Source organism: Erpetoichthys calabaricus, chromosome 16 (assembly GCF_900747795.2).
Source record: "Erpetoichthys calabaricus chromosome 16, fErpCal1.3, whole genome shotgun sequence".
Classification (NCBI taxonomy): domain Eukaryota; kingdom Metazoa; phylum Chordata; class Cladistia; order Polypteriformes; family Polypteridae; genus Erpetoichthys; species Erpetoichthys calabaricus.
Window position 1 is genome coordinate 2,832,077 of NC_041409.2, and position 26,040 is coordinate 2,858,116.

A 26,040-nucleotide genomic window follows, 5' to 3' on the forward strand; every position below is an offset into this window, starting at 1 on the left:
AAATTAGAATATCATGACAAAGTTGATTTGTTTCAGTAATTCCATTCAAAAAGTGAAACTTGTATATTAGATTCATTCATTACACACAGACTGATGTATTTCAAATGTTTATTTCTTTTAATGTTGATGATTATAACTGACAACTAATGAAAGTCCCAAATTCAGTATCTCGGAAAATTAGAATATTGTGAAAAGGTTCAATATTGAAGACACCTGGTGCCACACTCTAATCAGCTAATGAACTCAAAAGCCTTTAAATGGTCTCTCAGTCGAGTTCTGTAGGATACACAATCATGGGGAAGACTGCTGACTTGACAGTTGTCCAAAAGACGACCATTGACACCTTGCACAAGGAGGGCGAGACACAAAAGGTCATTGCTAAAGAGGCTGGCTGTTCACAGAGCTCTGTGTCCAAGCACATTAATAGAGAGGCGAAGGGAAGGACAAGATGTGGTAGAAAAAAGTGGACAAGCAATAGGGATAACCGCACCATGGAGAGGATTGGGAAACAAAACCCATTCAAAAATGTGGGGGAGATTCACAAAGAGTGGACTGCAGCTGGAGTCAGTGCTTCAAGAACCACCAGGCACAGACGTATGCAAGACATGGGTTTCAGCTGTCGCATTCCTTGAGTCAAGCCACTCTTGAACAAGAGACAGCGTCAGAAGCGTCTCGCCTTTGGACTGCTGCTGAGTGGTCCAAAGTTATGTTCTCTGATGAAAGTAAATTCTGCATTTCCTTTGGAAATCAAAGTCCCAGAGTCTGGAGGAAGAGAGGAGAGGCACAGAATCCACGTTGCGTGAGGTCCAGTGTAAAGTTTCCACAGTCAGTGATGGTTTGGGGTGCCATGTCATCTGCTGGTGTTGGTCCATTGTGTTTTCTGAGGTCCAAGGTCAATGCAGCCGTCTACCAGGAAGTTTTAGAGCACTTCATGCTTCCTGCTGCTGACGAACTTTATGGAGATGCAGATTTCATTTTCCAACAGGACCTGGCACCTGCACACAGTGCCAAAGCTACCAGTACCTGGTTTAAGGACCATGGTATCCCTGTTCTTGATTGGCCAGCAAACTCGCCTGACCTTAACCCCATAGAAAATCTATGGGGTATTGTGAAGAGGAAGATGCAATACGCCAGACCCAACAATTCAGAAGAGCTGAAGGCCACTATCAGAGCAACATGGGCTCTCATAACACCTGAGCAGTGCCACAGACTGATCGACTCCATGCCACGCCGCATTGCTGCAGTAATCCAGGCCAAAGGAGCCCCAACTAAATATTGAGTGCTGTACATGCTCATACTTTTCATGTTCATACCTTTCAGTTGGCCAACATTTCTAAAAATCCTTTTTTTGCATTGGTCTTAATTGATATTCTAATTTTCCGAGATACTGAATTTGGGACTTTCATTAGTTGTCAGTTCTAATCATCAACATTAAAAGAAATAAACATTTGAAATACATCAGTCTGTGTGTAATGAATGAATCTAATATACAAGTTTCACTTTTTGAATGGAATTACTGAAATAAATCAACTTTGTCATGATATTCTAATTTTATGACCAGCACCTGTATCTATACTTTAATTAAAAGTGATCTCTTACCAGAAAAAAGATAAAACAATGACTTTATTGATCATAATACAATTTATTAAATTAGTTCAAACAACCACCGTAATTACTGATAAAGCAAATTTCTTTTGTTTGACAAAATAACGTGCAACAATGAAAAACAAAAACCTACCAACTGCTAGTGTTCACATGATAAGCATTGAACACAAATCCTTACGCAAAGTTGCATTAATAACCTTTTGTGGAAATTCAGAACCAGCACAATGAAGAGCATTTCGCCAACACTATTAAATCACGATTGTATTTTAAGCACAAAACCAAAAAAAGCAAAAAGTAAATTAAAAAAAAAAAACACGGCTCAAAACAATTGTGGGACATGATTTCAAGGAAGACGTAGTTACATGTTGAAATGTGATCATTTGTTTAACAGATAAAGCCACTTCAACAACATCACACAATCAACTGTCAAGAAAGCAGATTGAAATGTCGTCAGTCAGTCACAGTGGTGCGGACAATTCTAGAAAATCCCTAGTTCTGGGTTAAAAAAGGTAGACACACATTTGATGCCCATAAAAAAGTCAATCCTACGAGTGCAATGAACTTTTATAATAGCAGATGCGTCACAATCACCCATACCAAACGCCGGACGCAGACTTCCGTAGACCAACATCTAGTTAGTTATTTGGTTAAGCGCATTGATTGATTGATTGATTGATTGAGTGCTAATTTGCCAGTCTTTTGTAAAGCATAAAACGTCTGGATTGTTCTCCACTCGACTTTCCTTATACCTGTTCAGGTGGATACCACTTCCGGTTGTCCGATAATAATGAAACTTCATATCTGTGTGTTTCTTGCAAAATTTCAATCACTTATCTTTGTTTATAATGCAAGTTTATTTGGCAAAGAACTACTTCTGGCAATCCGATCAAACGGAAATTTCCAATCTGATTGTTTTTTGTGGTAGTTAACATACCATTTCCAGTCACCTGATCAAGGTCAAATTTAATATCTAACAATAAGTAATGATCACACAAAACATAAACTATTTATCTGTAAAATAATTTAAATGCTGTAGCGGGCTGGCGCCCTGCCCGGGGTTTGTCTTCTGCCTTGCGCCCCGTGTTGGCTGGGATTGACTCCAGCAGACCCTCGTGACCCTGTAGTTAGGATATAGCGGGTTGGCTAATGGATGGATGGATAATTTAAATGGTAGCAATGTAAAGTAATTTAATGGCAGTGAGGCATATGTAATAGTGCTGATACCTGTTAACATATCATTTCCGGTCATTGGATTAAGGTGAAAGTCTATACCTGTGTGTTTCTTACCCTAACTAACGATGATATAAAATTTCAATCTTATAATGAAATTTTACATGAAAAACTACTGTACAAAGTTTCAATTAATTGTTTATTTAAACTATGTACCAGTTTATTTGAAATATTTTGAAACGTGTTCAGGTAAAGTACCACTTCTGGTTGACGTATTTTGCCTAAAAAACTAACATTTTGATATAATGCCCATATGCCAAATGTCATATATCTAGCTCAAAGCGTTCTCAAGTTCTCCTGTTTCCGTACACACACACACACACACACTCACACACACCAACATAATTGCAAAAACGGTCAAAACGTGTCCAGGAGCGCATGAAACGTGGAGATTCATCAAAATCTCAAGGTCAAATTTTTTCGCGATTCCTATACTTTCTCAGTACTACGTATATGAGAAAGTATCAAGTAGAAATCGCTGCGGATGGCAGATTGCCTGACTGCCTGGCGACTTTCTTCTGACAGCGATGGTGGCGACGAAGGGCTTACCGGTACAGCGGGTTCAGAGGTCATCTCGACCTTTTGTGTTTCTTTCTTCCATTCAGTCGCGGTATGTGAAACATGAGACATCAGACAGAAGAACTTCTCATCTGGTTGTGAGGCCCAAGACACCTGCGTTCCTTATTCCACATCTCTGCGTTGTACGTATCGTACTTCCAGGTGGGCGCTCATTGGTTTACAGCTCTCTCACGCACCTCTACGACTAAAAGACAAAATCCAACCTGTTTGAGGGATGACACAACAGCATGGCCCCCAACTCGCCATGATTACGTCTGTGACTGAAAGTCACTGGAGAAGTCGTGGAATGTGACAAGGACTTTTGTTTGAGTGGAGCTTATTTCTGACTGCTGCTCTGTATTTCTGTCCTTACTGTAGCTTGTGAACGCCAGAATGCTGAAATCCTGAAAATGCTGGTGAAGTACAATGGAGACGTGAATCACCGCTGTAATCAGGGCTGGACAGCTCTTCATGAGGCAGTCTCCAGAAACGATCTTGAAATAATCGAGATTCTTGTGCAAGCTGGGGCCAAGATTTCAGTATCAAATATCTACGGAATAAGCCCCTTGTTCGTTGCAGCCCAGAGTGGACAGCTGGACGCACTGAAGTTCTTGATAGGCCACGGTAAGTTTCTCCTAATCAAAATTTGTATGGTTTGATGACGCATGGTCTTCATGGTCTGGAGAACCTGACTGAGCGATGCTGCTGGGTGCGGGTGATGGTCTGACCACACTTAGGGGACCATCAGGGAGCTGAGTGTCCTGATCAGGGCCAAAGGACCTCCCATCACTTGTAGCCCACATCAGCTTTGTCATTTCGGCCTTTTAGGTTTGAGGTGCTCTTCACGTTTGGTTAAAAGTGAGGATCATCTCTCAGTAAGTGTGTCAAAGTCAGAGCTGGGTGGTTTGGTCCAACTTCAAATGTGCTACACAACATAGATAGGGTTTAAGCCACAGTTGTTCAACTTCATGGAGCGTAAAAGCTTATCAGCTTCATTAACATCAGCATCTCTGTTTGGGGTCACCTGGTATGAGAGCAGCCTTTGGGGGGCCACATCTTAGTGTTTTCTTGTTTAATTGTGGAAACGAATGACAAACACCAGCTGCATAACAGACACCTTTGGAAACTCCTCGTACAGCTCCATGTTTTCTGGACTGACGCTTGCCATGTTTATCCACCCACAATGCATTGCCTGACTTAAGATGACTGCAGGTATTGCGATTTCAGATCTCCTGTCCTGGTCCTCCATGTTATGTTCAGTTGTTTTGAAATTATTTTCTGTAATATCTTTTGGGTTTTTGACGGGTGCCACCATGTGGTTTACAGTTGCCGTAGCTTGAGGATGTCATTTTGTTTTCTTATTTAAGATGGCTGCACCTAATATTTGGTTTATACCTTTGCCAGTGCATCACATATGATATTTTTAGTTAGGAAATTTTTTAGTCATTGCAGGCCATGAATGTTCAGCACATTTCTTTGACTTAGCAGTTTTTGGTTGCCATTTAGAAGGACAATGTAAAGATGACCGAGTACAATAAAACCAGGAGATGATTACGGAAACAAAAGCAAGGGTCGGAATACCATGGAAGTCAAACAAAAGCGAGAAACCAGTAGCCAAAGGGGCAAGACAAACATGAAAGTCAAATGCAGAAAAGAGATTGTAACCAGAAGACACATCCTACTTATCTGAATGCTAATTATCACAAAGAGCAACTTCTTCTTTGTCTTCATCTTCTCCGACTTCCATGTGGGGTCAATGTGCCTGCTAAACCTTCACCATACAGTTTGGTCCAACATTTCCTCCCTAGTGAGACCTTTTCCTTCAGATCTTCTTCTTCTACTTTATCCCTCCACCTCACTTTCTCTTCTCCTGTACTTCCACTCCCTTCACTCTCTTACCCACATATTCATTGTCTTTTCTCCTCACATGTCAATACCACCTCAGCACATCTCTCCCACTTGTGTTGTACCTCTGATTGTCTCATTTCTTATTCTGGCCTTTTTTGTAACTCCACACATCCATCTCAACATTTCTGACACATCTAACGTCTTCTTCTTCTGTGCTCCCTTTACTGCCCGTGTCTCAGCTCCATAAATCACCGCTGGTCTTAAAACTCTCACCTATAACCTTAATTCTTCAATCACACAATACCCCTGATACCAATTGTTGAAGTGACCAGAACTATCAAAAGGGAAGCGATGTGCAGTGTGGCACACCAGGGAGGTCGGAGTTTTCTGTTATTTGTTTCGGTACCGGGACTGAGGCCCAAAAGCCGGTATCAATACTGAAGTCTAAATTTTAGTACTAGTTATATAATCAGTTTAATAGAATGCTATGGCACACTCATTGACATCACTGTATTATATAAGAGCACAGACAAACGAGCACTTCTACCTCCATATCGCCTTTGCAGGTGACGTGATGTGTGATGTCACACAGGAGGTCGGAGGTAGCCAATGAACTTGCTCCTTTCCGGTCCTAACTAGATGAATCTGCAAGTCGGATGACTGAGGATTGAGCAGTCGTCATATGTGTGCCTTCATGTCTGAAATGATAACATGTCTTCCTCCAGGCGCTGACGTCAATAGCCAGGCAAGCGACAAAGCTACAGCGTTGTATGAAGCGTGCAAAAATGGCCATGCACATATTGTGGAATATCTTCTTTCTGAGAATGCAGATGCTAACATACCTGGCAAGAATGGACTGCTCCCAATCCACATAGCGGCACAGTGTGGGCATAAGGAGTAAGTACGCCATTTTTTATCCTTGGGGTTCATTCCCCACTTTTCCTCCTGCAGTAGAAACTCCCACTGAACAGATGATCAAGTCCCAGAATATGAGATCAGAAACGTTACAATTGACAGATTCCCTTTATTAGTATTGAAGATCTCGATAAGTGATAGAAAGGCCGAGGTGAACCCACTCCTTAATATTTGTTATTTATCATCTTTGACATGAGGATGGAAGGACAGCGCAGCGTGTAAATAGTCTTTGGACCCTGACTTGACTTCCAGCTCAGGGAGCTCCTCCATTCCTCCCAGCGTCCAAAGAAACGCAGTTAGACTAAGTTCACAACTCCAGCTCGCTCCAGTGTGTGTGCATTTTGCAAACGACGAGCACGGTCTGGATGTTGACCAGATGCAGTATTAAATATGGATGGACTCTCTTGAGAATTGTTAATTGAGTGCTTGTATTGTTTGATTCCAAAACCATAAGCTATAGATGTGAGTCGAGAGTGAACGCGGAGATGAAGGTGAAAGGTGCAGCTAGAAAGCGAGTGTGCACACCAGTGGGCAGCCCGACTGACTCTGAGCTGTTTCCATTACAGGACTGTGTGCTTGCTGATTCCAGTTACCAGCCGGGCGCGGATCAGACGGAGCGGAATCAGCCCGTTACATCTAGCTGCTGAGCGAAATCGGGATGAGACCCTGGAGGAGCTCATAGAGGCCGGCTATGACGTCAACTCGACCCTTTCATACGAGCGATCTCGGATGTACGAGGACCGACGCAGCACTCCGTTATATTTTGCTGTCAGCAACAACAACATCTATGCCACTGAGCTGCTTCTGAAAGCTGGTGCCCATCCCAACGTGGACCTTATCAACCCTTTGCTGGTCGCCATTCGCCAAGGTTGTATAAAATCCATGAAACTCCTCTTGGCGCATGGGGCTAACATCAACGCCTATATTGCAGCGGTCCCATCGACATTTCCAGCCACCATAATGTTTTCCATGCAGTACCTGAGCTTACTCAAGTTCCTCTTGGACCAGGGCTGTGATGCCCTCTCTTGTTTTACATGTGAATACGGAAGTGGAGAGCATCCTCCATTGCAGGACATTTCTCCGAGAGAAGACTTTCCCCAAAGGAATACAAAACCCAAGTTTGTGCAGGTAACAGAAAGAGAAACCTCTTCATTGTGAACGTGAATTGTTAGCGAAAGTTTAGCTTCAAATGGCGCCTTTTTTACGTAACGCTGTCTTAGTCACACTTTTGGTATATCTGACAAATCGTAGTTTGCGGTGACCACTTACCAGGAGGTATCTACTGGGACAGATAAGGGGCGCTGTCGTCCCATTGAACCCTCAGATCACTCATCAGACACCAGATAAAAGCCCAAAATATTAAATTTATTATTATAATAAGTGCACAAAGCACCCTCCACTCCACAATACTCAATAAACAATCAATAATAATCACAATACACTATCCTCCACTCCCAGCAGCTCAGTCACCCTTCCTCCCAACTCGGCTCAACTTGCTGGGGTTTCCCACAGTCCTTTTATACCTCTTGACCCGGAAATGCTTCAGTCCTTCATTTCCGGGTCAGATGAAATCTTCTTTCTCTTCAACCCGGAAGTACGTCATTTCCTCTGTCCCCGTGACTTGTAAGTACTTCCGGATTATACTGAAAACAGAAGTCCCTGAGCCTCCCTGCAGCGTCCCCTGGTGGCCCCCATGGTATCCAGCAGGGCTGTAAATTAAAATTCCAAGGTCCATGATGCTCTGCTGGAATTCGGGGCACCTCCATGATGCAGGGACCTCCATGGCGGCATGGGAGTATTGGCTGGGATAAACTGTCGGCCCTATACCACACTACACAGACCGCTTTGTGAAGAACTGGCGTCCACGGTCGGGGTACTCAGTTATGGTCCTGGAGGTCCACAGTGACAGCAGGTTTTCACTTTAACCACTTTCTTACATATTTAGAACCAATCTATTTTCTACTAAAACATTATACCTTTTGGGGGCTTTGTCATAGTTAACTCGTTTGTTACGAGTAAGACCCCTTAACTGCCTGTTTTAGTTTAAACAGCTGCATTCAGGTTGTAATAGCGTACTTATGCAGGGGCCTCCTGAAGTGTCTGTGTTTCGAAATCAATGAGATAGGAGGGAAGGGCCAACAAAACTATGGATAAGACCTCACAAAACAAAGAATATTCCATTTTTGTCTTGGAAGAATGAAAGCACTTATAAATTAAATCCCAAGTTTCATTACCTGTTAGGCCTGCCTTCCAATTACGAAAACCTGCAGCCACTGCGGACCTCCAGGAACATAACTAAGGACCCCCTGATCTATGGGCATGAGCATACCTGGCTGAGGAAGCACCTGATTTCTCCTCCCACATTAAGACTCATTTGATATTTCTACACCAAATGTATCCAAATTCTAAACTGAAAAGTAACAATATACATTACAAACTAGGACCAGAAATCTCATGGAATGTAAAAGGCTCACGTTAGCACAAAAGCGCCCGCCATCAACCTGCGTGGAAAAAGTGAATTGGAAACGGCAGGCCCAGTATTGCTCTGTCTGTTAAATCTGTGTAAGTACAAGCTCGGAATACGGTAAATCTGTGCTTGAAAGCTTGCGTTCATATTTAATACAACTCTCGATGTCCTCTTTGATGTACTGTGTGTTTCAACCGAACTGACGTGATTTTGTAAGGGTTTAAATTCAGTCAAATGTTGTTCTGCTGCACAAATAAGAAACAAATCATGAAATAATACATCGTTCATGAAATAAAATAATAAATAAAATCATGAAATAATACATCGTTCATGAAATAAAATAATAAATAAAATCATGAAATAATACATCGTTCATGAAATCTATAATAATAAAAGGCAAAGCCCTCACTGACTGACTGACTGACTCACTGACTCACTCATCACTAATTCTCCAACTTCCCGTGTAGGTGGAAGGCTGAAATTTGGCAGGCTCATTCCTTACAGCTTACTTACAAAAGTTAGGCAGGTTTCATTTCGAAATTCAAAGCATAATGGTCATAACTGGAACATATTTTTTGTCCATACAATGTAATGGAGGAGGCGGAGTCACGTATCGCGTCATCACGCCTCCTACGTAATCACGTGAACTAAAAACAAGGAAGACATTTACAGCACGAGTCACACGCGGGAACGAAGGTAAATGACGTTAATTTTTGACTGTCTTTTAATACTGTGTAAGCATACATATTAACACATGTGCAATTAAACGTGTGCATTTACGGGGTGATTTCTCAGGCTTAAAAGCTCACCTTTTATCAAACGCGGGAAGAAAGGTAACTGACGTTGTTCACTGTCTTTTAATACTGTGTAACCATACATATTAACACATGTCCAATTAAACGTGTGCATTTACGGGGTGATTTCTCAGGCTTAAAAGCTCGCCTTTTACTAAAAAGGTAAATGCAAAACTATTTTCAATCAGTTTATTGAAACGCTCCAGTTAAGGATTGCAATAACATATTCGCGAGATGAAAGAACGAAGTAGGGGGAAATGGAGGAACAGCCGCAAACAGCGAAGAGCAAAAAATTAATTAAACAATTGAGAACGGAGCGAGTTAAGCATACAAGCATGTTCATAAGGGAAACAAAGCACGGTGTAAAACGTAAGTTTCAATTAAGTTTATAGAAACGCTCCCGCTGCGGATTGCAATAACATATTCGCGAGATAAAAGTTTAATGAGAAGACACGAGGTATAAACGAACCACACGCCGTGGCGCAACGTTAGGGGCAACAGTTTCAACCATTCTATGATCTGCTTCTCGCAACTGAAAGACGGCACATGGCGGATGTTAGCCGACTTGCTGACCGCAACGTTAGGGGCTTCAACTATGGCGCTGACGCCACATCTCAGTGCCAACACTTTGCAGACTGTACTTAAAAGACACGCCCTCCTCACTGGACAGTTAAAAACACCAATCAAACTAACGATGACATCAAGTATTACCCAATCAAAAGTAGGAAAGGAGGCATCTTCATAAAATGCGTGTGGGATGATTTGCATGAGACGCTGCTTTAAAAAAAAAATGATAAAAAAAATACGGGATAAATCCCGTCCAGTATTGATTCAAAACGGGACGCGCAATTTCATTCTCAAACGCGGCACGATTCCGTATTTTAAAGGACGGGTGGCAACCCTACAGTGCCAGGTAACCACCCATACAATCAGATTGTGATTCAGACTAGGAATGCAATGAATGTAATTACCCCGATCTACATACAAGGCGAAAGTCTTGCAACATTCAAAGATGATGGTTTGGGATAAGTACACCATACAACATAAAAGAGCTTATGAAGCCTTGAACCGAAAAAAGCAAGATCTCAGAGATCGTAAAAAAAAAAATAGGAGGTAATGTCGTTTTACTCGCTGTAGATTTTAGTCAAACATTACCAGTTATTCCACGAGGGAGACCAGCAGATGAACTCAATGCGTGTTTAAAATCCATGCTTCTCCCACGCTCGGTTATATGTCGCGTGTTCTCGGGTAGGTGCACCAAAAAATGTATACATTTAAGCATGTAATGGGCAAACAAAAAATGAGGTATACCCGAAGGCACTGCAGTAGTACTTCATGTAACTTTACTTCTTAAATGTTAATGTTTTACTGTTTAATAATTTATACGCTTCTTATATGTTGTTCAAATTCTTTTATCAAAATACCAGTGACAGCGCAATGCACGATAACATGGAGTGAATACACCATACACATCCGCCCACGGCTGCCCTGCTGTGCGCAGATAGGAGTTGATTCTACAATAAAATAAAATAAAGATAAAAAGAGTAAAACAATCATCACCCATAAAGCGTGTGTGTGTGTATATATGTGTATATATATATGTAGATATGTGTATATGTAGATATGTATATATGTTTATGTGTGTGTGTATATTATATATATAAAACACAGCAACACTCATAACAATGACAACACAATTACATTGACAATCATGTTACGTTATTTTTAAAATGTTTCCTTTTTTTTTCTTAACCTCTTTAACACACTACTTCTCTGCTGCGAAGCGCGGGTATTTTGCTAGTAAAATAATAAATAAAATCATGAAATAATACATCGTTCATACTTCCCTACTGCAATCATTTTTTTAAGTATCTGGGCATTCGTTTACTTGTTTGTGTCAAACGGGCCAAACCGTTTGGTCCAAAGGTCAACCAGACCTAAAAGGAGTGTGACTGTGGGGCACAGCTGTAAACTGATAGGCAGGACCCCCGCTGCACCTTGCCACTACACCATAGACAGCATTACCCCTTAAGCATCAAACCGTTTGCCATGCTGCATGTAATTACCTGTCTTACCAAGTGGGTCATTCTCATTTTAAGCAAGTGATATATGAAGAACGTAAGAAACGAGAGAACACAATTCTGTCCATCAAGCTCATTTGTTTGGCTAACAGCTGATGCCAATGTCAAGTTACGCCATTTTAAGTCGTGAGTTATGTCAGACTTGCGGTGGGTTGGCACCCTGCCTGGGATTGGTTCCTGCCTTGTGCCCTGTGTTGGCTGGGATTGGCTCCAGCTGACTCCCGTGACCCTGTGTTCGGATTCAGCGGGTTGGAAAATGGATGGATGGATGGATGGATGGTATGTCAGACTTGCTGACTGCCCTTGCCAATGTCTTCTCCAGACCATGTCAATTTAAGCAACTGGAAATCGTTCCCAATGTCACATTTAGCGATCGTGTGCTGACCGCCCATCACAGTTGTACTTGCTCCTTTTTTCGGACCACTAATAGCCTGCTTCATGACGGGCATGGCGTCGTAATAGGGATTAATAGTTGCAGCTCGTTTGTCCACCGTCTCTGCCCTTTTGTTTTCCCATTTTGTTTTAGTGCGTAAAACATGAGACATCAGACAGACGAGCTTCTCTTCTGTTTGTGAGGTCCAAGACACCCGCGTTCTTTATGCCTCATCGCTATGCATTGGTACACTTGATGAGTAGTCACTGCTTGTTAGCTCTCAGGCACACAGAGCCCACCCTACGACTAACAAGGTAATCAAACCCGATTTGTTTTTTCAGAGTAACCTCTGGACTAATTGGGGATGTCCCATTATGCAACTGTCACCAACTTGCTAAGATGATTTAAATCAGTCTTACTTAACCACCCACTTACAGCCCACTTTTGGGTCATGAGTTGCTGTTTATATTATTGTAAATGATGGTAGTGGGTTTCAAAAGGTAGCTGCTCAAACAATTAACCATGATTAACCATGGAGGACTTGCCCTACCCAGTGGGTCATGTCTTACATGGGATAAAGTGAGTCACGAAATCAAAAAGGTTGAGAAACATTGATGTAAATGAAGACATCTGAAAATCAATGGAAGAGGCACATAACACGACACAGGCTTAACATATCTAAACCAGATACCTCTGAAAAGCTCCCAGGGTTTCTACTCCACTCATTAAGAAGTGCTTGCTGGCTTCACAAAGCCATTCTGCTGCCCATATACTGTATCTCATCTATTAAAATGAGTTAAAGGTACCATGGAGTCAAACAACTGAATGAACGTCCAGACGCACAAGCTGTCAAAATTGGAAGCACTAAACAAACAAACATCTCTGATTACAAAACAATGCCAGTTTTATAAACTGTGGTTCAGACACTGTGGAGTGGTTTCTTCAAAACAGATCAAATGAAGCCCCTCACTCCATCCATTCACTGCACTCTTCACTATTATCTCAGCTATATGACCCTGAGCTACTGCAAATGTTTGTGATGCACCATCTGCTGGAATGACAAATGCAGTGCATTTTATTACTAAATACAATTCAAACTACATTCCATTATAACCATTTGCAGTACTAAAATGCACTTCATTTGTCATTCTTACAGATGGCACATCACAGACATCAATACTGGTATGAATCCCATACCAAATGGTATATAACAGAGACATATACATTGCATTTGTCATTTCAACAGATGGCACATCACAAACGTTAATGCTGTTATTACAAATCCCATACCAAATGGCATATAACAAGAGCACAAGTTTTTCATTTCTCATTCCAACAGATGGCACATCACAGACATTAACATCATTTTTATGATTTCTATACCAAAAGGCACATAACAGAGACACATGCATTGCATTTGTCATTGCAACAGATGACACATCATAAACATTAGCACTGGGTTTATGACTCCCAAATGACATATAAAGGAGACATATTCATTGCATTTGTCATTACAAACAGATGGTGCATCACAGACATTTGTAGTAAAGCATTTTATTACCACTAATTTTGTGACTGTGATCATGTTAACAAGCATTTGTCTATTTCATGGGCATTTTCTCTTTATTCTTGGCTGCGGTGTGTCACAACTGTGGTGTGCAAGGCAGATAACAACTATGGCTGGTCCACCACTGACATGCTCTCACTCAAACACACTCAAACACACAAAGCCATTAAAGTACTGGTAAGTCATAAAACTCATTTTGAAACACATTAATATTTAAAAGAAAAACTGTATACAGAAATACCTTTATTCTCTGAATACAAATGTTTGTGATGCACCATCTGTTGGAATGACAAATGCAGTGATGTTAACGCCAAAGTCTTCAATTTAAAGCCATCTTAGATGTGTAGCACAGCAAGTACAATAATTACCCAAATTATATCTTGGAGAATCAGGCTGGCCAGATGCCGAGGCCCAAGTGCATGTGAGGTGGGTGACTACAAACTACCAAATGGGAGACTACTAAGAGACAAGAATCGTCATTAGTTTGATTTTTATGCCAACCATGCATCACTTTCCTGTCATTGTTTTATAAACCTGTGTAGTCTCAGTAATAAAGTGAGTGAGGTAGACCAGATAGAAAGAGCCACCAAGGAGGGTACAATACAGGCAGGCACTCCATGGAGTCCCATCAGACAGAAAGGGAAACGAAGGCGATGTCAGATCCATCAGGAATGTTACCAGCAGTGTGCCCGAGTTGGTTGCTGTTAACAAGTATTCCGGTGGACACGCTCATTCCATTTTCATTCCAGCTCTAATCCGTGTGTTTCTCACTCCTGGGGAGAACATCAGAAGTGATGTCACTGGGTATTTACAATGCTGTTTCTTTTTCAGTTCTGTGAAATGGTTTCCACACCTAAGATAACTCGCTGGGCTGGGCCGATCATCGATCTGCTCCTCGACTACGTGGGAAACGTTCAGCTCTGCTCCAGACTTACAGAGCACTTGGATAGCTACGAGGACTGGGCCGTGATCAAGGAGAAGTCAAGTAAGTGCGGCCCCAGGAGCGTCAGCCTGAGGGGGCATTGCATCTGAGTGCCATTTGTGGTTTATTTGGAGTAACTGAGGCAGGCATCTGGGTAGAATGGACACAGGAATCCAGGGGTTTGTCTCATCTAATGGGGGTTTCCATTAAGTCCAGTTATACCAGAGATCAATCTGGAACATTCATTACCATGGATGGTTTGGTCAAAGCTGCATAATTTCATTCAGAGTTGCCATAACAGTTAGAATTAAACCTCAGGGAGACCAGAGCCGAGGAAGCTGATGGATCTCCAGTCACGTCTCCTCGCTGGATGCCCCTGTGTATTTCCGAGGTGTTGTGTTCTACCTGCCACTTCAGAATGGGTGGACTTTACCTGAAGACGTGACAGGAGCCTCCAGTGGTGCTGTGGCTAAAGACGCCCGATAGCTCAAGAGCTTATTGACATGTGCATGGACGTGTAAAGAGCGCTTTGTGTGCGGAGGGGGCTCTTCTCACCTGATCCAGTTGAACCGTATGTGTGTGTGTGTGTGTATGTGTGTGTGGATTAGGGGGGTAATAGCTGCAGTATGACTGATTCACATATTCAGAACAGTTTTATTTGTTTCTGAGTGAATCTAAAGTTATTTTTGTCCTCAAGGCAATTTTTCCAGGCCTAGCTCCCTCCTCAATTTGAATGAACATTTGTTATGTAGAAGAAAATGGCCAAGCTGGGGTCCAGCAAGGCTCAATCTGTGTCTGGCTTACTTCTCAGTCCTGTCATTACTGTTACTTACTGTGTGGCTGACGCCATTTGAGACGTAAGGTGTTCCATTTCTTTTGCTGCTCCGACTACAGCACAGGCAGGTGAGGTGACTTCGACATGGACACATGGTGTCAGCAGTGGGATCTGAACTCACAGCCTTAACTATTTCAGTTCTTTGTGACCCTGTAATGTTCATGAAAACAGACGGAACACTGGACTGATGAGGACTTCACTAGCAAATACTTCCCAAGTTTCCTTTTCACAGCATTGAACTGCATGGACACCTGACCATCAGACCTACATGAGTTTGATGGACATCCCTTTCCAAAACCATGGGCATTAATATGGAGTCGGAGCTCCCAATAACACAAGATTTGAACCCTAACCCTAATTTCTGTGCGAATATGCGCCAATCTGTGAGGTCAGGTTGAGATGATGGACGCTCTCATCTCAAAGCTGTTCAGTAGGGTTGAGTTGTGCAGGCAACTTGAGTTCCTCCATGTCTTTACGGACCTGGCATGGTGCACTGGGGGGCCCCAGTTATGTTGGAACAGCAAAGGGTCTTCACAAACTGGAAGAGCACAATTGCCTTTGTGTCTTTATCTGCTGCACCAAGGGGCCTAACCCAAGCCCTGCCATTACCTTCCTCCACCAAACTCTACAGTGGGCTCAATGCAGTCCAAAAGGTAGCGTTCCCCAGGCATCCATCAAACTTGACTCGCTCTATCAGACTGGCAGATAGTGAAGTGCGATTCATCACTTCACGTTTCCACTGCAGTTGACACTTGGCATTGCTCATAGTGATCTGAGACGTGTGCAGGAAGCCCATTTCGTGAGCAGATGTTGCTTCCTATAAAGGGCAGATGTGATGCCCTTTCTAGCACTCTGCAGTCCTGAGTCTGTACGTTTGAGTGGTCTACACTTCTGCTGTCGCCCCTCAACACTTCCTCTTACATTTAACCAGGACAGAGTAGACAATGTGGCCAAGGTGGCACACACTCCTGGGTAGGACCTGTCAATGGAGGCTGCAGGGCTGGGTGCCAATCTGATGGCACCTGCCAACAACTATGGAGGGATGTCCACACGCTTTTGGGCACACAGTGTGTGTGTGTGAGTGTGAGGTGGTCCTAAACGCTTGTGATTAATGCACACCTCAAAATATTATACTAAAAAAACATCACAATTTGTATAATGACATACGAGGTGAGACACAAAAATAACCGAATTGGAAAAAAGTAAATATTTATGGTTGAGTTACAGCATTCTAAATATTGTCACCTTCTCTGTACTCCCCCTCACGATCTCTACACCACTCCGTAAGTTTCTTCCATTGATTGAAACAGTCCTGGAAATCGGGCGAATAGGGAGGATGATCGAGGACAGGAATATTTTTGTCAGCCAAAAACAGCTGTACAGAAAAAAAGCCGTCCGATCATTTCGAACAATCTGATTCACCGTTTTGATGTTTTCATCCGTCCGAGACGAGAGCGGGCGACCTGGCCGTTGAACGTCTTTCACATTTCCTTGTCCTTCCTTGAAATGTTTGTGCCACTCAAAAACTTGTATGTGAGACAAACTGTCATCACCGTACACTGTCGTTATCATCTCATAAGTTTCTGTGGCCGTTTAGTTCAATTTCGCGGAGAAATTTGATGTTGATTCGCTGTTCGATTTTTTTCACCCGACATTATCGCAGCAACTCATGTAGCGATTGTTGTGCAAATACTGACTGGGGTCTTCACAGGGTACACCTGGCCGGTCAGCGGTTTGGGAGGGTGTGTAGGAGCGGATAGGGTTTGATGATTCATGGCTGGCCGACCTCCAGATGGTTTACCAGGAAAGCCCCAAGCCCAGTCCGGTTATTTTTGTGTCTCACCTCGTGGACATCTTTTTACAAATCCCAGTGCGGCCGTTTCCTCAGCTCTACACTGTGAGATCCACACCAGCCTAGAAAGTCAGACATGTCATAGTGAGGGGAGGACGGCTGAGGTTTTCCTGCGCTGCTTTACAGCACACTGGTGGGGCCTCATCTGGAGTCCTCTGTGCGGTTTTGGTCTCCATAGACATAGCAGCACTAGAGAAAGTCCAGAGAATCGGAGGAGGCATGATGGAAGGCTTTCAGATGATGAAGGGAATTAGTCCAGTGGGTCGAGATGGTGACTTTAAAATGAGTTCATCAAGAACATGGGGGCACAGCTGGAAGCTTGTTAAGGGTAAATTTCGCACAAACATTAGGAAGAGAACCACAAAAAGATACGTGGCATACGTGAGCAAGCAGTGTAGAACTGCAGGGACCTTCAAAACTCGACTTGATGATATTCTGGAGGAACGAAGTGGATAGGACTGGCGAGCTTTGTTAGCCCGTTCTTGTCCAGATTGACAAAAGACGAGGATATGAGATCTGTCACGTTCAGAATTCTCTTTGAAGCTGCCACAAATAATTTATTTTCATTGTCACGAGGAGATTTTATTCGGTGGTCCTACATGGATGAGTGTGCACAGCAAGGGCAAAAAAGGAAGGAGCTCTCATGTTTAGAAATCACGCAAACGCGAGCGTCCACGGTCTGTAACTTCACTGGCAAATTCACCAAAGCTGTCGTTTGTTCTTCTACCCCCTTGTTGTTTCAGAACCTCCAAGAAGCCTTCTGCACCTCTGTCGAATAAAGATTCGCGAGACGCTAGGAAACGAGCGCTTGAAACGTCTCAACCGCCTGCAGATTCCTTCAAGACTGATCCGGTACTTGGAGTATAACTACAGTAACGACTGCTAAGGTCGCCGCTTTGACCAGGATGTGGCCCACTTGAGGGGTTTCTCTTTCCAAATATGATATAAAAGGATGGCAGGAAATGGTCGGCTTTCTTCAGGTGGAAGATTTATGCACGAGTCATCAAGTCAGATGTCCTCTTCATTTCGGATTCTCTAAGCCTGAGACAGAAATCGCGCATCCCCTCGTGGGACGACATGGGCTGGGACATGTGAAGTGCCACAATCTGGTCACGCCGGCCCTCTGAGTCCTGGCGTATATCGCAGCAGTGACCTGAGCAGTGTCATGTGACATGCCGGTCATGTCTGATAGTACAACTCTCGCTGGTGAGCCTGTGAGGGCTTACACGACGTCTACTCTGGAGAGGTGGGCTTGTCGTCTGCAATCGAAGATCTGTGCTTCAGGACATCAGCCCATCATCCCTGTATGTCTTGGGTCTTCTGTGTGAAGTGTTTGCTGCACCTCAGTTCTTGTGCATTTGGGTAAATTATTTAGGATTTGTGAGTCACTGGGAGTCACGCCATTTTGAGCGTGAGAGTTCTTCGTCAATATATGGCATGGCCTGGAGGTCAGCCTCACCCCTTTACGGGAGCTCAGACCCCAAACTTCACCAAGAAGGGCCTTTCTGTCTGCACGATTCTCGATCCTACCGTCCACTTCAGTAACGTAATTGACAATGCCACAATCAAAATTGGAGTATAAATTGTGAGACATGTGGCCACTAGGGGGTATCACGGAGCCCCAGGCACAACTTGGCAACACGCAGTCCCGGGTTCAAATCAAGTGCATTAATTAATAAATGCACAGCCCAGCCCAACAATACAGTGCCTTCCTTGTCTCTTCCCTATTGTCCAGCTCCTCTCCCGACTCCTTTAATGGTGGACCCAGGAAGACCCCCGGTGTGACTGCATTACAGTTAGGAAGCACTTCTGGGTCAGGGAGACCTTCCTATTGGGAATACAATCCTTCAGGGGCCACCCAAGTACCTCAGCAGGATTACAGCTCCCATGTTGGCCCCTGGGTGTACCAGGAGGAATGCATGGCCCCGAGAGGCAGTGGTCTCCCTCTGTCCTTCCACTATCAAGATCTCCTGGCCAGGAAAGGCACCAGTAACCACACTGGCCAGCTGGGCGAGGAACCACGGATGTTGTCCGGGACCCCAGCACATCTGTGTTTTCAGAGACAAACAATACAAACAAGAATGAGCAGGGGTTGAGTGCCATTTGAGAAGTGGCACAAAAAGTGCCCCCTTTTAGTATGCAGGTATTTGCCAGACTGGCAGAGCCTTTGAAGATAACTCCACAGCTTTCCTTTAGTCGCTGATGTTTCCTTTGGACACCTACTTTAAGCAGCTGAAGCCCACCCACCTGGTGGCACTGCCACAGTAGAAGACCTTGGGCTGGACTCTGTGCCACTTGGTGGGTTTCTGCTAAAGAAATCCCATACTGCAACACACCATAGAAATGGAGGTTCACCAGCACACGACTGTAAAGGTGGGCTAAGCGGATCCTGCAGGCCTGAATGGTCAAATAGGGGCTGACGACCCCCACTGGGGCTCTTTGAATGGAGTCTGTGCAGCTCGCCTCTGAAAAAAACAACAAGGAAAATGCAAAGTGCCCCCCAACAAATGCACCGGTGTGTGTGTCACAACAAAACTGGAGGCCAATGTCCTCTGGGAAACGGCTTTCGTAGTGTGGACAGTCAAATTCAGCATGGCGCTTTATTCTCTACGACAGGATTAGTGCAGTGAAGCTAAAATATGGACGGCATGAAGAGATTTGATCAGGGGGGAAACGGAACAAGAAGGCCCCTGATTGGTAAAAGAAGAACATTAGGAGTGACGGCCATCATGCTTTCTGGAACCGTTGTTTAAGGCCTAAGCTGAGCAAAGTTTTATAACTGCTGATTTGTCACATTTTGTGTTTCATAATTTTTTAATAAAAGATGGAAATATTGTTAGGTGAGCCTCTTTTGTGTATCGTAGATCAACATGTCTGAATTATATTCATTGCAGGACAGTAAATAATTTGAGCACTGATATTAAAGTGTTGTTGTAATGGCTTACATGTAATCAATGGGGGCAGTATTTAATATTTACGTAATAAACACTATTTAAAAAAGACAAAATCAACAATGGCCTTCGAGTCGTATTAGTTCCACTGATGACAGTAAAGAAAGGCATTCAATAAGTGTCAGTGTATCAGTCCAGTCACTTTGTCTCTGTCACTCCAACAGATGGCACATCACAAACATCAACTCTGCTTTCACAAATTTCATACCAAATGGCATATGCATTGCATTTATCATTCCAACAGATGGTGCATCACAAACATGTGTAGTAAGAAAATGCATTGCATTTGTCATTCCAACTGATGGAACCTTACAAACATTAGCACTGCTTTTACAAATCCCCTAACAAAGGTGTATTCATTTCATTAGTCATTCGAACAGATGGCACATCACAAACATTTGTAGTAATAAAATGCATTGCATTTGTTGTTCCAAGAGATGTTACATCAGAAACATTAACGCTGCTTTTACAAATCCCCAACCAAATGTCATGTAACAGAGACACATACATAGCATTTGTCATTCCAACAAATGGTGCATCACAAAAAAAAAAAAAAAAAAAAAGTACGGTGTTACAAATCCCATACCATACGGCATAATAATAATAATACATTTTATTTATATAGCACCTTTTGCATGCTCAAGGTGCTTGTCAGCCCAACAGATGGTGCATCACATCCATTAAAACTTCTTTTACAAATCCCATAACAAATGGCATGTAACAGAGGCAGATGCATTGCATTTCTCATTCCAACAGATGGTGCATCAGAAACATTAACGCTGCATTTACAAATCCAAAAGGCATATAACAGAATTATGTGCATTGCATTGGCCATTCCAACAGTTGGAACATCACAAACTTTAACACTGCTATTACAAATTCCTTGCCAAAGTGCGTAAAACAGAGGTGTATGCGTTGCATTTTTTATTCCAACAGATGGCGTATCAGAATCATTTATTATTGCAGGTGTTTGTGATGACAATGACTGATGTTTGTGAATGACAAATGCAATGCACTTTATTACTATATGCTTTTCAAAATTAATTCCAACAGATGGTGCACAGTCAACGCTGATGAATCAGATTGCCATCCATCTTAAACAGGTAGCACAAGCTAGTGTCTCATAAATCGACATGAGAAGGAAATTGTTTTTGAATGCACCTCTCAGAATTTTTGAAAAGCATTTTACTTTAGCCCAATTCCCTGCAGGTCCCCTCTCTCTCACACACACACACACACTGCCTTCATGCTGGCCCTTAACACACAGCAGACTTAACGGGACAGAAGACATGAATTCTGTAATTGACATGCAAAGTGCAGTTGAGGCCTAAGCTCCTGTCAGAGGAATCCACAAACCCATCTGTTAAGATGGTGGCTTCGCCAACCTTTGTGCTCCTCAGTCCACCACATCTCTCCTGTGCGTCTCATTGGGGGTGTATGGTGCCACCGTCGCCAACACCATCATCTCCTTCTTCCTCCTCGTCTAATGAGGTCATGTGACCCCCGCCCCGAGTCTTATAAAGCCGGGGGTCTCATTTCAGCACGAGCCGACCCGGACAACGGGGCTCCTCAAAGGCTATGCACTAAAAGAAGGCTACAGCCTGCGTCTTGTTGTGCGGCACTTTTTGTTTTCAGTCTGCCCTTTGAATTAAACAGGCGGGCGTCCCAACATTTTATTCCCACCCAACCACAAAACGTAGACAAACAATAAAAACGTTAATGGCCAAAAATGAAAGAAAAGGTGAAACGTTACAGAGAGTGAGGTGGGGTGGCAGTAGGAGCTGCTGCTTCCAGACCACCGTACTTTGCCCTCACGCTTGGGTTGGTTTTTCCTTGGCTTCTTCGGTTCCTAAACATTCACGAGACATTTTAAACTGGTTGACGGTGCTCTGTGGTCGCTCCATCGTGTCCTCTGACTCTGTGGTGTTCCCGACTCAAGGCCCGGCGGACCTGAAGCTGGGAGAAAAAACGATGGATCAACAGTTCCATGTGGGCACTGAAACCTGATCACCAGGGAGGAGAAGTGATAAAGGTGGGCTGCAGACCTCCGGGGGGCAAACCTCAGCCACAGGACCCTGTGACATCATTCAGGAGCTGAAGCTGCCTCTCAGGGGTCTGCCATTGGAGGTCTCCAGCCAGACTCTGTTGCTGAGGTGTGAGTGACAGTTTTTAATGAGGCCTCTTATAAGATAGAGAGATAGATTTAAAAGATAAAGAAAAAGTACAATATAATAGATGGCGAGATAGTAAAGGCACTATATGATAGATAGATAGATAGATAGATAGATAGATAGATAGATAGATAGATAGATAGATAGATAGATAGATAGATAGATAGATAGATAGATAGATAGAAAGAAAGATGAACATGCCTGTTTGTAGAAGGTCCACAATGCACACAGCACGTTAGGACAAAAACCAAGCCATGAATTACGAGGAACACTCTGTAGACCTCCACAGACAGGTGAGGTAAAATGTCTTGGCAAGAGGATCAAACCATTTGTAAAGGTTTCAGTGGTACCAGGAGCACAATAGCCTGAAGAATTGTGAAATGGAAGTTAAGAACCACCAGTACTCTTCTGAGGGTTGGCCACCTGGTCAAATTAAGTACGCAAGAAGAGCTTTGGCCAGGGAAGTGACCAAGAAGCCATTGGTCACTCTGACAGAGTTTCTTGCTGAGATAGGAGAACCTGTAAGGAGGACAACCAACTTAGCAACACTCCAGCAATCAGGTGTTTATGGTAGGCCGGCTAGATGGATGCTATTCTTGAGGAACAGGCACAAGACAGCTTAAAGGACTTGGTGAGCATGAGGAGAAAAACCTTCTGGTCCAATGAGACAAAAACTGAACTGTCTGAGCAGAACTCCAATCAGTACGTCTGGTGAAGACCAGGCACTGCTCATCATCTGCTTAATGCCATCTCTACGGTGAAGTGTGGCGATGGCAGCATTACACTATAGGGGCATGGAGACTCGTCACAACTGAGGGAAGGATGAAGGCAGTGAAATACAGAGAGGCCCTGCACCAAAGCGCACATAATCGCAGACTGGGGTGATGGTTCAATGACCTGAAGCAAACAGCCATGACAACACTGAGGTGGCTTTGGGACAAGTCTCCGAGTGTCATTGAGTGGCTGAGACATAAACCCCACAGAATATGTGTGGAGAGACCCCGAAGATGGCAGTTTACAGGCGCTTCCCATTGATTTTCATGGAGCTTGAGAGGATCTGCCAGGAGGAATGGGATCAGCTGCCCAAATCCAGGGGTGCAAAGCTTGTAGAGACTTACCTTAAGAGGATTCAAAGCTGGAATTGCTGCCAAAGGGGTTTCTACTCAATGACGGGTCTGAATACTGCTACGAATGAGAGATTTTAATGAACAAATGTACAAGTTTTTCTGTAAACACACCTTCAGTTTGTCATTATGGGCTGACTGAGTGTAAACTGATGGGCAAAAATGGCAAATGTAAACTCTGAAAACATAATAGTGCCTTTTTTTTGTGATCCGCCTCAATTATTTTTTCCTTACATTCCAAAAATAAAAATTCTAACACTGAAATCTTGTCATTTTACTAAATTCCAAAGAATGGGTTTATAAATAAAAAAATAACTATAAATGTTTTATATTTAGTCCAATTTAATAGCTGCTAAGCCAATACCAGCAGCTTAGTCCGGTACTAGTCTTTAATTGGAGCAGAATGACGATGCCGCTTGAATTGTAATTGATTACGATATTCATGTCGCACACCTGAGTTGCCTCATTTTCGATCTTCAGACGGGCCGATTAAAATTATTTTATTCTTTAAATTTTTTTAAATGTAAGTGACCAATAAATCCGCCACTGCCGTTGTCACCCGGTGAATCTAAGGTGAGCACGGAGACGCCAGACTGATCGGTGAGAAGATCGCGAGACTAACGAGCATGCACGTCAGCCCTCGTGCACGCGCAGGGGAGGCAGGTGTTGTGCCGAATTCACGCTCCAATCTTTCACATGCACGCGCGTCAGCAAGTCAAAAGGTCTTCTTTTACCTTTCTTTAGGTAAACGTTTAAGTGCTATTCACTGACGCCGCCGTATTAGAAGGACCCGGTGGAGTCCGAGAGAGGCAGTCCCGAGAACGGAACTCGGGCTGGCGCTATATGAGATATCCGACAGCTACGTCGTTTTATTTATTTGTAGTCCCGACTATGACCGATTATATAGCTGTACGGTCCTCACCTGTGTGGTTTCCTCGGAGGTCCAGTGTCACAGTATTCAGACCCTTTCACCTTCTGCGTGCTTAAATAAAACGACACTTGGGGTCTGCTGCTGCTGCTGCTGCTGTTGTTACTCGGCTAACTCAAGTGGACTGACGAGCAGGTTTGAATGCTTTGCGTTTCCATTGCCAGTACGACTGACTTCACTTTCTTAAGAAGTCTAATTTGTATAAATACAAAATGGATGGAATGCATTGCTTTAATTCAGAACACCGCTCGCGAAAATCATTTTTAGAATCTTGGATTGACTTTACGGAAAATGAATCTCTAAGATCAAAAAATGTTTTTTTTAGGAAAATGCGTCATACCGCAGCTACTTTAAGATGACTGAATTCAAAAATGGACGTTCTGTGGGCTTCACGAATCCATTTCTGCTATTACAGGTATAATTTGTTTGGTTGCCATAATAGCTCGCTTAATTTATGTTAATAAAAACCAAATGAATTTCATTGGCATTGAACCACCAATCACGTTCCGATGCAAAATGACGTAATTTCTCTTTTACGTTTTCCGTGGAGGAAATAAGAGGATTTCACATAAGGCTGTTTGGAAGGATTTCCAAAATGTTTGGGCAGTTATGTTTTTTAATACCCTTATTAGCATAAAGTGGGTAATTTGTTTATTGAGCGACCTCCATTCATTCATCACCGCGTCTGCCTCACACCTGTAAAATAATTTTATTATGGACCGCAATTTGTACTGTGTCAATAAAATAAGACCCTTCTGTGATTGGCTATTGGCAATGTCAGTTAATAATGACGCGACTGTGGTCAGTGAGCCGAGGACTTGCCTCGCAACTAAAACGCGAAAATTAAACTGCTAAAAACAAAATAAAAATATTGCTTTGACGGGCCACTAGCATGCAGTGCACGAGTGTGCAATCAGAATATTCAAATTGTGTTAAAATTCAGCAATTTGATTTTATGCTCGGAGGTGGGAGTTTTAAAAAGTAAGCCGCGTTTATCCAACTCAGCCTACTCTGGTTAGAGTGCCAAATTTAAACGAGTCGAGTTTAAACTACACGTAATCCAATTACTTTACTTTAACACTGCAGATTTGGCATTCCTATTTAAACCCTTGTGCTGATGTTTTCGGCACTCTGCCCACACACCGCATTTCGGAGGGCTTCACGTTGCCTTGTTTTGAGAGCGACATGCGCGGGTGACGTCCTTGCTACTCTAACTGTTGAACTGTTAGCGCGGCCCACTAGGATGCCCTCGCCATTCTAGAGCGCTGACAAACCAGTGGTTTTGGGATTTGCATTTTATGTTGATTCTACTCTTTGGATTTATCAGGTGATTTTGATCCATCCATTCATCATTCAAACCCACTACTGTATTCTGAGCACTGGAGCCTATCACAGTAAGCATCGGGTGCAAGGCAGGAAGACAGCTTCCTTTTCTATTATTATTTTTTTAATTCACAATTATATAGGTACAAAACTACAAATACAATTATGGGGAACGCGAAACCATCAATTATTCATTTCATAGCTGTACCCACTCAAGAGTATATTGGTCAGACGTTGCTGCTCTGTTTTTGGTAATGTTGTTATAGGCCTACTTGGACCGATTTCTTAAAGTATGACTTTTATTTTGGACACTAAAACAAGCTGTTCCTCTGCGAGTCCCATCACATCCTCCAAAGCGCTTCACTGGGACTGGGGCTGCTTGCAGGATAAAGGTGCCAAGGCTGACGGAGCAGATTTTGATTTTGGCAAGCACTACTAAACTGAGATACGTAAAGATCTTCTTAGTTTACAGCAGTCATCCTAAATATAATGCATT

General features: G+C 43.1%; 1 protein-coding gene across 1 annotated transcript in view; it reads left to right on the plus strand.

Moving 5' to 3' along the window:
* The window catches only part of asb2a.1 (ankyrin repeat and SOCS box containing 2a, tandem duplicate 1), a 37,078-nt gene extending 17,196 nt beyond the window's left edge, over positions 1-19,882 (plus strand). Inside the window, exons 6-10 of the mRNA XM_028821845.2 lie at positions 3,772-4,017; positions 5,967-6,138; positions 6,723-7,284; positions 14,270-14,423; positions 17,791-19,882. Of these exons, the coding sequence (XP_028677678.1) occupies positions 3,772-4,017; positions 5,967-6,138; positions 6,723-7,284; positions 14,270-14,423; positions 17,791-17,933 (1,277 nt within the window). The 3' untranslated portion in view covers positions 17,934-19,882. The remainder of the gene's footprint in view (positions 1-3,771; positions 4,018-5,966; positions 6,139-6,722; positions 7,285-14,269; positions 14,424-17,790) is intronic.
* The last annotated feature ends 6,158 nt before the right edge of the window (positions 19,883-26,040 follow it).